This window comes from Batrachochytrium dendrobatidis (genome assembly GCF_000203795.2).
Source record: "Batrachochytrium dendrobatidis JAM81 unplaced genomic scaffold BATDEscaffold_1, whole genome shotgun sequence".
NCBI lineage: Eukaryota > Fungi > Chytridiomycota > Chytridiomycetes > Rhizophydiales > Batrachochytrium > Batrachochytrium dendrobatidis.
In genome coordinates, this window is record NW_006281099.1 from 4096932 (window position 1) to 4109364 (window position 12433).

Here is a 12433-nt window from a genome sequence, read left to right on the forward strand (position 1 = left end):
ACATTGAAACAGTACATGACGAGTAGCTTGATCGATGACTAATAATGGAACGTGGATAAACTGTTCAAACTACAGATGGCAGTCTTCAACTGCACAACTCTTGCAAGAATGTACGAGTAGAAACCGTCAAGCAGTCTTGCGGCTTGGTAACTAATTTCGTTGAAATTGGTTGCTTGCCACAAATTGTAATTTCCAACCATCACATGGAGGGCAAACATCATCTATCATCAGAGTCTCCTAGTCCACACTCTGATACTGCAGACAACTACGAAGCTGGTGCAGTCAAAGAGTCTCCAACCAACGGAGTCCCCACGAGCACCTCACCGCTCTCTCCTCTTCCCAACTCTAATATTCCTTTGTCCCCGCATGGTCAGTATCATTCCAGTCGTGCCAGTCTATACAGGGATGCTCACTATGGCCGTGAGCGCAAGGATAGGCATGAAAGGGATGGTAGAGACTACAGCGATGTTAGGGACCCTCGTCGTAATGAGAGGTACAGAGACTCTAGGGACGAACGGGATGGTTTTCAACAGGACTCGATTCAACTGCAAATGTCTTCTTCCATGTCAAGCTCTTCATCAGGCAGAGACTATCACTATAGAGATAGTCGTCGAAACAGCAAGGACCGGGACATTCATCGGGACAGAGTGGGTAGAGAGCGAGAAGGTCATCGAGACAGCGAGTGGGCTGGCCGTTCATCTTCACCTCCAAGACCTCGTCGCTTTATTCGGGATGTACGGGATCACAGAGATTATCCAAGAGAATATAGAGAATATCGAAGTTTGCACTACAACGATTCCTTGGATCCACGAGATATATCATATCGTGATCAGCAACGAGAGCATGGACGTAGCAGATATCATCGGGATTGTGAGGTATATGACCAATACACTGATGTTCGTGGTAGCGCACAATCTTCTCGTTATCCTCTTTCAACACAACCCGAAACTTCTGCCCCGTCATCACATGAATATCTGGCAGCTTTAGACGGACCTTCATATGGCACAGCTAGTGCTCCTCCCCCACCACCATCCCGAGAAAGATGGGCGGGATCGCATCAACCCTCTAACCTATCTCCAGGCATTGGCTCTGTACAAAATCAGCCCTCTCATCACTATTTGCAACGAAGCTACCGGCCTGGGCGAGATTCGAGAGAGGCTTGTGATTCAAGGGGTGGGTATCCACCACGAGATGCACCTCCATCCTATCGTGATCAACCCCATTTATCTCGTGGTGATCATCCTGAATATCACAGAGAATATCGAGACTATCGCCGTCGAGATGCTCCTATGGATTCATGGGATATGCATGACAGCCATGGTCCACGTGGAAGTATGAGAGAAAGCATACGGACTTATCCGCGCCGAAATGAGCGAGAACTATACACATCAAGAGAATCTCAACCAGATTTGCACTACAACTCACATGGTTCGTCCGCTCCTACTCCTCGTCCTTCATCTTTGTCGCTCTCACATAGGCTGCAGCAATCCCCATACACTCTGAATGCGCATCATCCTCCATCCACACCTTCCCATCAGCAGCCAGTCCCTCCAGAATATATATCGTCACCATCTAATTTAAACTCACACGGGGACCATCTTCCAGGTGCCGCTCCCATAGTCAGAGGGATGAGTGCAGTATACATGGAAGAAAGGCAAGGAAAGGACTCGCCAATAGGAGTTAATGTGAATCGCGGAAGCAGCAATGGCGGTGTTGGTGCACGACATGGAAATATAAAGTCAAGTTTTGATATTCCCACTACTCCTCTATCTGGTCGATTCGGCCTTGCCGTGTCACAATCCCCAGCCACTTCAATTGACAATCCACAAAAGCGTCCGCCTATTGACGATGTAAGTGGATACTGCCATATATTTACTAGAGCATGCATAATCTGTGTTTCTCATTACCTGTTTGATTTTAGTCTGATCCGTTTATCCAAGAGCTGAAACGCCTGAGAACTGAAGAGATAAAGCATGTGAATGATCTGTGCCGACTTGAACTGGAGTTGTCCCGTGTTAATGGAGATGTTGATCGGTTTGAAAAGCAGTTGGTGGTTATACAGGCTGAATTACAAGAACACGAAAAGTCGATGACCAATATGCGAGTAGCGGTTGTTTGAAATACCCATTCATATGTAATAGATTCCAGATGGTTTAATAAATTCGAATAAAGTATTTATCTGTCAATATCTCGAGTGTTTTTGTTGCAGCATCTATCAATACAATCACAGTCGTTCGTCTTTGACAAGGCTAGACAACTCATGTTCAAAATTCACAATTCTACCCAGTTTCAAATTCAAGTACTATCCCTGGATGATTTGAGCAAGACCGAATCAATTCCAGATGATCCATGAATGAAACGACACGAGCTTTGTAAAATAACACAAGAGATCAATAGGGAACACATTAGGTTACAGTCAAATCAAAAGTAAGAATATCCTATGCATTAGAGAATAAAATTGTAGCTATTGATAGTATGGGGTCGGTAATGGTGCGATCCATTGTATGTAGAAGATTGGCATAGAATGTGCTGGGCTTAGTAATGCACGCAATGTATTGCTTACTATTACATCGAATACCCTTTATCACCAACTGTAAAATTTCAGACCAAGAGCTGGGTTCAATTGTTTCAAGTCTAAAACTGGGTGGCTTCCAACAAGTGATCTAATATGTGCTTATTCGAATCAACCATCATGACCTTTTCAACCAATCCTACATTGGTGTGGATCCAGCCAAGAGAACCATCAAGATTGTTTTACAAGTGCAGTAGCTAGTTTAGTCGTGTAGTACCCGGACGGGTAAATGTAAATCTGCTTATCAAAAGCAATCAAGAAATAGTCGAATGACCCAGCAGCTAATAAAATGGAATTACTGCAAGTTGTTTTTTTTTCAAGTTTCTATCCATAGTTGTACGGTTTGATAAGTATCTTGGCTGAATTGACAATGCAGCAGTACTCTTCGAACATGGAGCGCAAATCTGAGGTGAGTCGAGTAAAGTGATGTGCTTGTGAATTGGTGTATTTTGAAATGCAAAGTAGCCCAGCAGTAACCTTGGCAGTTCATTTCATCTACAAGTGGCCCGTTTTAAAGTGCCGCCTGTGGTTTTAAACATGGTCGACTTGATTTTATACTGCTCTTGTCTACTTTATTGTTTTCATCGTTTTTGTTGGATTGAAAGTATATTAGAGTTCTTACTATTACCCAACTGCATCCGCTTTCTTTGCTACTCAATCTTTGCTAAATTTCTGTTCGTTTTTACTGCATTCTTTCCATCCATCCATGTCGTCGCTCCCATCCGTGCAGCTGGAGCCTCTTTTGGTAAGCATGTGTTCTCTTTTGACAGTATTATGGTAGTGGGTTATGTAACTGTCATTCAGTCTGCATGATCCACTCGTTTATTGCTTTTTGTTGCGTGTCTAACAAGAAACTGCTCCGACGATCTTTTTGATCCAACATTCATTCCAGCAGGCAAACGAAGATGCATTCAAGGTCGTCCATGCCTACAAAACTCGCAAATCTTGTAGTAGTAGAGTGTTCCCTATTATGGGTGCTTTGGCATTGGTGCTAACTGCTATCCTCGCAGTGTCATTAATCTGGCAGCCTGCGCTCCATTCCACCGATGCGGGTGCCAATGAAATCTACAAGGAGATTTCCAAGGTGGAAAGCGTTCGTTTACCTGCTGGCATTGCTCCCTCTCGCTACAATCTCGACATTGTGACCAAGCTGTCTACTGCCACATTCTCCGGATCTGTTGCCATCGATATCCATGTTGATACACCAACTCAGTTTATTGCTATCCACCAGCTGGAGTTGAGCATTGGTGCCATTACTCTCGATGCCTTGACTGCTGCCCCCGATCTGACCAAACCTTTTGATCCAAAGACTCTTTCAACTGATACCAAGTACGAAGTGGATCATATTGCCAATATCACTCAGTTTCAATACTTGGAGATCTACTTTAAGCAAACCATTGAGCCTGGGTACTACAATTTAAAAGTTGATTTTGCTGGAAAACTTCAAGACACACTCGAGGGTTTCTATCGGTCATCCTATACTAACAAACACACGGGAAAAAAAGAATATTTGGCTACTACTCAGATGGAGCCCGTTCATGCTCGCAAAGCATTTCCTTGTTTTGACGAGCCTGAGTTCAAGGCTATTTTTGTGATCAGCATCACCACCGAGTCTGAATACCATGCTATTAGCAATATGCCTGCCACATCTGTCAAGACCCTACCCAGTGGTCTTGTCAAGTACAACTTTGCTCCTACTCTTCGTATGTCTTCATATCTGATTGCTTACATTGTGTCCAACTTTGAATCCATCGAGGCAAAAACCAAAAACGGTGTCATTGTTCGTGTCTTTACTCAGCGACAAAGTACCGATCTTGGCAAATATGCACTCGAGGTTGCCGTCAAGGTCATGGAGTACTTTCAAGCTACATATGCCATTCCCTTTCCTCTTCCCAAGTGCGATCTTATTGCCATTCCCGATTTCCAGGCCGGTGCCATGGAGAACTGGGGTCTTATTACTTTCCGTGATACCGCTCTGCTCTACGATCCTAAAGTGTCGTCCCAAGGCAACAAACAAGGCGTTGCATCCACCATTGCCCACGAGCTTGCTCACCAGTGGTTTGGAAATCTTGTTACAATGAAGTGGTGGAGCGACCTGTGGCTCAACGAGGGCTTTGCAGAATTCATGACCTACAAGGGCACTCACGCTGCTGAACCTGAGTGGAAAATGCTGGAACAGTTTCTACCCGGTGAGCTTATGCGTGCAGAAAATGCCGACGAGTCTATTTTCACCCATCCCATCGCTATTCCTGTTAAAAACCCCGAGGAAATTCAAGAGATTTTCGACGATATTTCATATGGCAAAGGTTCTGCTGTGTTGCGCATGCTTGAAGGTTATCTCGAGACCAAGTTTGGTCAAAACTACTTTTTTACTCACCTGACAAGCTACCTCAACAGCCACTCCTATGGTAATGCCGATACCTCTCAGCTATGGCAGGCACTCCAGAACCCAGGATCTCCCGACATTGCTGCATTCATGTCCACCTGGACTGATCAGCCTGGGTTTCCTTTAGTGACCGTGTCGTTTCCTTCTACCGATGACTCTACAAAGAAATCATCGTTCCAGGTGACTCAGAAACGCTACATATTCTCCGGGCTCGTTGATCCACTTTCCACTGTTCCCGAAAAGCTTATTCCACCTGTGCTGAATGTTCCAAAGGATCCTAGCACTCAGACATGGGCTATCCCACTGACTTTTGCTTTGTTCTCCAACCATACTGGAAAGGTAAAGCGAGTTTCTGACCCAACTGTCTTTGAATTCTTTACCCACGGACCCATTCAGGTGGATTTGGCTACTCAGATTCCAAAGGACACTATTGTCTTGGCCAACTATGGTAAATCGGGAGTGTATCGTGTGCAGTATGACGAACGCACTCTTCATTATCTTCTTGAATGGCTTCGTGCTGATATCAACGTCTTCTCCGCTGTTGAGCGTGCTGGTCTTCTCAGCGATGTCTTTTCTTTCACCTACTCTGGCCAGCTTTCCGACGTTACTATTGCTCTCGAGTTTATGAAACTTATGGAACATGAGGAAAGCACGATTGTCTGGGGAACTGCAATCAGAGAATTCCGTACACTGAAAAAGGCGTTTGCTCATCACCCGTCCTATGGTCTTATCCAGCAGTTTGAACAGAATGTGATTCATAAAATGGTGAAAAGCATCGGATGGGTTGAGACGTCCAAAGACACCTCTCAACATCACATGCGTGCCCTGCTGCGTGGATTACTTCTTCAAGAGGCTGTTCGATCTGGCCATAAAAAGACCATTGCGACTGCTTTGGACTACTTCAAGCTTCTTATGGAGGGCAAAAAGGACAAGGTGGATGTGACTGCCGACGCGCTGACAGCCATTCTTGTTGCTGGTGTGATGTATGGCGACGAAGCGAATTATGAATGGGTACTGCAGCAGCATTTGAACTCTACATTTGCACCTGAAAAGTCGCGGTACTTGTTTGCTTTGGCATCTTCTCCCGTGTCGTATCTTCAAATGCGTACCTTGGATCTTACGCTTACAGACAAGATCCGCAAGCAAGACATTACCTCATTGGTCGAGAACGTGGCCTCAAGCACACCTGTTGGGCATTTGACAGCTTGGATCTTTCTCATGGACAACTGGGCGGCGATTGCTAAATGGAAGGACTACAATATGACAGGCTTAGGTGCTATCATCCAGGACATCATTGGTAAATTTACCAACTCATACTTGGTCTCTGAAGCCCAGCGACTGTTTGTTGACAGAAAGGATCCTGATTTGATTGTTCCGGACAATATCATGGTTGCAGTCTTCAAGGGACTAGAAACGTCTAGACAACTGGTCAAGTGGCAGGGAATGGTCAAGGCAGATGTTGCAGCGTGGCTGAGAAAAGAGCTGGATATTTTTGATGCAAGTGCTCAAAAAGAATGAATGAATATCTAAATGCCAAATGGCATTCCTGCTTTAAAATTTTATATCATTGTGCGATCAATGGCCAGTCTACGTTGTATGTTTTGATAGTTTATCACTTTACACTGTATATCTGGATACAAAGAGTTTAAAATAAAGGCCATGATTATTTATATATTTCGGGTTGTTCGATAATCTATTAAATAGCAAAATACAGACAGGATAACTCGGCCTTGCTACAATCCAAGTATCAAACAGTCTATAGACTGACTAAACCATTACTCGAACCCAACGCAAAATAAATTAATGTAACATCATTCCAAGACGATTAGTCGGTGTTAGCACTCTAATCTTGCCCTTGTATACCACCTCTTCAATACCTTTTCGGGTTGATTCACTTAGACCAGCTAGCCATTCAATTGTAGTGATTCTCCGACTTGTTTTTACACCCAGAGCATAAACAGGTAGATATACAGTCATAAGATCAGTACTTTCAGCTGACATACTTGCCGAGAGATGATCTAGTAAAGCCAACATGACACTATCTGTGAATTTGTTGCAAGACATGCCACCTTTGGAGGGTGGTCGTTTTTCTCTAGCTTCGCCATCAACACAATGACAAGTGATACCCAACACATCCAAATGATGCCATGGTTCGTTGGTCAGCAATGCAACCAAATGAGCATCGGTTAATCCACAAGGGAGATGAATTTCGCGTAAATCTCGGGTGTGAGCAAGAAGAAGAAGAAGTGCTTGGTCTGATATGCCCTGAGAATGACCAGAGAGATCAAGAACCCTGAGTGAAGGACATGCTTGAGCAATCTGTTCCAGTCCCGTTGAAAATAAATGTTCGTCCCAGCCAAGCATATTGGGACCTAATGCTGGGGTAAGAACAAGTCGAGACAAAGCTCGTCCTCCACGTTCAGAAAGAAGAAACCAGCTGGCGGCACCCATATTTGGCAAACATCGTGGTAGATCGATTGTTGATAAACCATGAATGGGAGAGGCACGGAGTAGTTCTAGAATAAGTTTTTCAGGTAATTTTTGGCATTTGGACGCGACAGTGAGATGAGAGAGTTGAGGAAATGCAATTTGAGCATGAAGATAAATGTAGTCTTGTGGAAGATCCATAAAACTGTCATCTCCAATTGCAAGAGAGAGAGAATGAAGAGTTGAGGCACAGAGGCCAAGAAGGTCGCGTACTTGATACCAAGACTGCAGTGGAGTGTGAGCCGGATTTTCAAACACGATCTGAGAAATATCAATATCTTTTACAAACATATGGTATTCCATGAGAGGCAAAGGAGAGCTTTTTTGAGAGTATGCCGTGGCGGATGAGCCATTACTGAGTCGGTTTGTAACAACGGAAGGGATAAAGGAGGTGTTGAGATGGGTGGGACTAAGCGATCCTGAAGCAGTAGCCATGCGAATCACAGAGTTTTGAAGGGTCTGAAGTGCCAATGCCAGTTTTTTCCCAGAGAGTTGAGAGAAAGTCAGTCGTGAATACAGCTGAGCGACAGCAGCCTTGAACCACAACCATGACAGGGGAAGACATGCGTAGAGTTGGTGAGAATCCATAAATTGCACAATGAACGGAATCAAAACAGGATCAATATGAACAGGCCTTGTTCCAGAGTGAGAATTTGAGAGTGGTTGTTGTGAATGGATCTGCAGCTTATTTATGCGCTGCAATGGTAAGCCATGTGTGTCTAGAGTCTGTTTCTGCTGCGAGGGCGTGAATGAAGAAATATCGCCGTCATCCAAGTCACTGTCACTGGCAATAGGCTGTGGATGAATTCTACTGTTTAAAGTATCTTTAATTGGCAAGGACAATAAACGAGGAGTAGGACTACGAGCATTGATGGTAGAATGACTGTTGACATGAAGCACGTCAGAATCTTCGTGGATGGTTGCGGGTAGATGTAGTGGCAAAGAGTCGGTTGAGCTTCCTAAAGATATCTCGACCATTCCCGTAGTGGATGATTCCGAAGCAAACGAAGAGCCTGCACCAGCAGTGTTATTGCCCCGTCTTGAAGGACTGAGCTCACGATACATTTGGAAGATGAAGCCAAGCGTAGCGAGAGCGAGGCTTTGACAGCACAAGTCACGACACTAGTCACGTTACTGGTCACGTTACTTAAAGACAACTTTGCAGGTTTCGAGTGCTTGCAGATTGCCTGATTGATTGTTGTTGTGGTAGATGATACCTACTACAAATCATCTGGACAATTGTAACGCAGCTATTCCCATCAACACCAACCATAAGCGGTGTGCCATTGTTGCTGTTTCTCCTCATACAAAACTGCAGAGTCCTTTGGTTAGAACCTCTGTATTAGCTCCTTCTATTGCTTCTGTCGATAGCATGTCCTTGCCCAACGCTCTTTCTTTTGATAAGCTATCCAATCGGACTTCAGGAATCGTAGTCTCAGATGCTATCAGCACAACCTCTGACGATCCTCCTTTTCACAAAGATATTTCTGTCATAAACAGCAGTTCTACTGCTCAGAATTCATCTGCTTATACTGACCATGGCTTGGAATCTTGCCAAATCGCATCCATGCCTGAAACCACTGTTTCTATCGATTCAAATCCAATATCAACCATGCTGAATGATTCTACTCTTGTTCATGCTGAAAGTCTATATACTGAACAGCATGTGAGCTCTGATGCAACTTCATTGGCTGTACCGTCTTCTATATTATCTACTGTGCCATTCGAGGTACATCGCACTACAATCACACCAAAAAGTGATGAAAACACCAGTACCACGCTTGTAAATAGCCACATCAATAATAGTTACTCTAGAAATCATCTCATCGATCAACCGTTTGGAACTACAGGCTTGCAGAATTTAGGAAATACGTGCTTCATGAATTCTGCTTTACAGTGTCTGAGCAACACTGTTCCACTCACTCACTACTTTCTTTTTGGATCTTGGAAAAATGAAGTTAATAGCAACAACCCTCTTGGAATGAACGGTCGCATCCCAAAGGTATACGCAAACTTAATTCATCAACTTTGGCGTGATGACCAAGAGCGACCTCGGAGCTTTTCACCTCGCGAATTCAAGCATACCATTGGTGAACTCAATCCTACTTTTCAAGGCTACGGACAGCAAGATTCCCATGAGTTGCTTCAGTCTTTGCTAGATGGACTGCATGAGGATTTGAATCGCATTATCAACAAAGAGTACGTCGAGGATCCTGAAATGAAAGATATGTCCGAGGACGAATTTGCCAAAGTATCTTGGAATGCCTATTGCAAGCGAAATGATTCTATTATTGTAGATCTGTTCCAGGCTCAACTCAAAAATCGAACCATTTGCCAAATTTGTTCTAATGTATCAGTCAAGTTTGATCCATACATGTATCTGCAGGTGCCTATTCCTGAACCCAAAGTCGTACTCTTGGAAATCATTGCACTTTCGTACATTTTTCCTGGTCCACACACACAGTCACAACGCCCTAAAACTATTACTGTAACAGTCCCCAAAAATAGTACAGTTAAAGATTTAAAACTCCACACGGCTAAACAATTGGGATGGTCCCAGTTGGCTCAAACCGATCCGGCCTTTTCAATGGTTGCCGACATATTCCAATGCAAGTTTTACAAAGTATTTTTAGACGATGCTTCTGTACAAGATTTTGGCTCAAATGATGCAATCTGGCTCTTTGAACTCTCGACCCCAGTCTCTGATTTTTGTTACACAAGCGAGTTGGAAACTAAAGGTCCCATAATCCAAGCAAAGACACTTTTACACACGGCCTCTTCTCAGTCTACAGATTTGGGCACTAAATCTTGTAGCTATCCATCAAACAAAAACTTTGGAAATCCTTTTGCCATTGCCCTACCAAGCAAGATTGTTTTTGACAAACCCATAGATGCCAAACTGGTTCAGAAAGAAATTGGACGCATTCTCTATCGTCATGCAACTGCTTCACTTGGTCGATATTCCAAACATCCACTTTTTCGCCGTGTTACCTCAGTAAATACTTTGTCGGCGCCTGCTCAAGCTTCGGTATCTTCTAGCATGAACACCACCAACGAGACACATGTTTCTTCATCCAATCAGTCATTTGCTTCTCAAACTGAAATGAAGCATTTGCATGACTACTCTGCAGATACGCTGAATGTTAATGACCATTTGGAAATGGACGCAGAACTTACTGAAACTTTAGCAAGTCTTGAAGCCGAGTCCACGCCAGAAATAAAGGATAGAGCCTCATTTTCTATTGGTTCAGATGGCTTGACTGCGGCTGATTTTAGTGGCCAGTTCAATCACGATGCTTCTAATATGTCCATACATGACCTTGGCTATGAATGGGAACCAATTCCAAATCTGTTCAAAATATGGATTTCTCAGGATGAATCTCGAAATTCCTATGGCAGCTTATACTCTTTTGGAAACAACTCTTCTTTTAAGCCCGTTTTGGTATATCCAATGCAAGATGCAGATTTGATCCAAGATACAAAGCACAATAAGGCTGCCACAACTCCGGTTCCAACAAGTCTTGATGTTGACATGAGCACTGTTTCGATTGATGCGGCTGGTGTGGATTCTGCAGAAACACAGACTCATAATGCGTCCTCGGTTAATGAAAGTATGTCGAGTGTAGCTTCTTCAGGTATATCTTCCCTTTTCTCTGAATCATTGCTGTTGAATGATTCAGTACCGCAGAAAAGTGACGCAGATCCGACTTTTGATAAACTTGAATCGATGCACGACGCTCTTGATGATGTATCGATTACACCTCAATTACCAACGTACATTGAATCTACTCAACATTCTCAATCAGATCCAACTGAAAGTGCTAGTGCATGTCATTTGATTCAACAATTCGAGTTTTCTTCCAAAACAGAAATTCATCTCGAGTTTACAAATATCAACGCTACATATTTATTTGAGGAGCAAGGCTTGACCGATTCATTTAAACATCAGTATATGAACACACCCAAATACTCGACCAGCGCCTTTGCACCACTTGTGGATGAATATTCAGCCCATAGTGATAAAAAGCTCGAAAATAATATTAAATCTGATCTATATAGCTGCTTGAAAGAATTTAGTCGCGAAGAAATTCTGGATGGTGATGATACCATGTATTGCAGCAAATGTATGGAGCATCGACCTATTCGCAAAAAGTTGGACATTTACTCTTCACCAGATATCCTTGTTATTCATTTGAAACGTTTTGCAAATACTGGACGGGGTGGAGCACGTCGCACTAAGTTGGATTGCATGGTGGACGCACCATTGGAAGGATTGGACATGTCACAGGTTTTGGCTTGCGAGTCTCTACTTGACACAGATGCTCATTTGTATGACCTGTATGCAGTGTCGAATCATTTTGGTGGGCTTGGTGGTGGCCATTATACTGCTTTTGTCAAAAACCCACTAAATGGTAAGTGGTATGATTGTGACGATAGTTCAGTTTCTCTCCTCAATTCGGATCGTATTGTCACAGAAGCAGCGTATCTTTTGTTTTACACGAGACGAGCACGAAAACAAAAAGACTTGCTTTCTTGTATTTATAATGCAAATAAGCTGCTTCAGCAGCAAGAGCAACATGAGCACGAAGGAAAAAGACGACAGCAAGAGCAATTGAAATCCGATCCGTATGGTCCCATTCAATCCACGCACAATACTTCATACCAAGCTGCAATGGCCAGATCATCTACAGGGAGTTTGAAGCATCTGCATGGATACATGGCTGATGGAGCGCCAAAAGTACTTGCACACAAAGGGCATAAAACCTTTAATCTGAATGCTGAAGCACCAGATCCTTTATCTTTTACAAAAAAAACCGAGCAGGAAGATTCTCATTCTTCATTTACTGAGAATGAGCCCAATCATATGGAAGAGGATGATCATCATCACGATGAGTTGATGGAGCTTCCTGGCTCCTATCCTATTACTTCTTCACGGTCATCCGAATATCTATTAAGTCCTTCTGAAGGTAATCATCAACACGATGAGA

The 12433-nt window shown here is 43.5% G+C and overlaps 4 protein-coding genes across 4 annotated transcripts; 3 read left to right on the forward strand and 1 right to left on the reverse strand.

Annotated features, from left to right (window-relative positions):
* Positions 1 to 203: 203 nt before the first annotated feature.
* On the forward strand, positions 204 to 2182 carry BATDEDRAFT_34312 (uncharacterized protein; the record flags this gene model as incomplete). The annotated part of the gene is made up of 2 exons (XM_006675759.1): positions 204 to 1850; positions 1922 to 2182. The coding sequence occupies 2 exons, from the start codon at positions 204 to 206 to the stop codon at positions 2117 to 2119; spliced, it is 1845 nt and encodes a 614-aa protein (XP_006675822.1). The 3' UTR covers positions 2120 to 2182.
* Positions 2183 to 2911: 729 nt separating this feature from the next.
* Positions 2912 to 6631, forward strand: BATDEDRAFT_34313 (uncharacterized protein). Its single transcript, XM_006675760.1, has 3 exons — positions 2912 to 2981; positions 3303 to 3317; positions 3468 to 6631. The coding sequence occupies exons 1-3, from the start codon at positions 2943 to 2945 to the stop codon at positions 6474 to 6476; spliced, it is 3063 nt and encodes a 1020-aa protein (XP_006675823.1). The 5' UTR covers positions 2912 to 2942; the 3' UTR covers positions 6477 to 6631.
* Positions 6632 to 6758: 127 nt separating this feature from the next.
* Positions 6759 to 8510, reverse strand: BATDEDRAFT_22501 (uncharacterized protein; the record flags this gene model as incomplete). Its single annotated transcript, XM_006675520.1, has 1 exon — positions 6759 to 8510. One exon carries the CDS (start codon positions 8508 to 8510, stop codon positions 6759 to 6761), a length of 1752 nt encoding a protein of 583 aa, XP_006675583.1.
* A 138-nt stretch (positions 8511 to 8648) lies between these two features.
* On the forward strand, positions 8649 to 11949 carry BATDEDRAFT_18712 (uncharacterized protein; the record flags this gene model as incomplete). Its single annotated transcript, XM_006675139.1, has 2 exons — positions 8649 to 9895; positions 11531 to 11949. Coding segments are annotated over exons 1-2 (1659 nt in total), but the record flags the coding sequence as incomplete, so codon positions are not given.
* Positions 11950 to 12433: the final 484 nt, after the last annotated feature.

Bases quoted from the DNA above. Each gene is read 5' to 3' on its own strand.
- BATDEDRAFT_34313 (XM_006675760.1), top strand. From the start codon at position 2,943: ATGCAGCAGTACTCTTCGAACATGGAGCGCAAATCTGAG.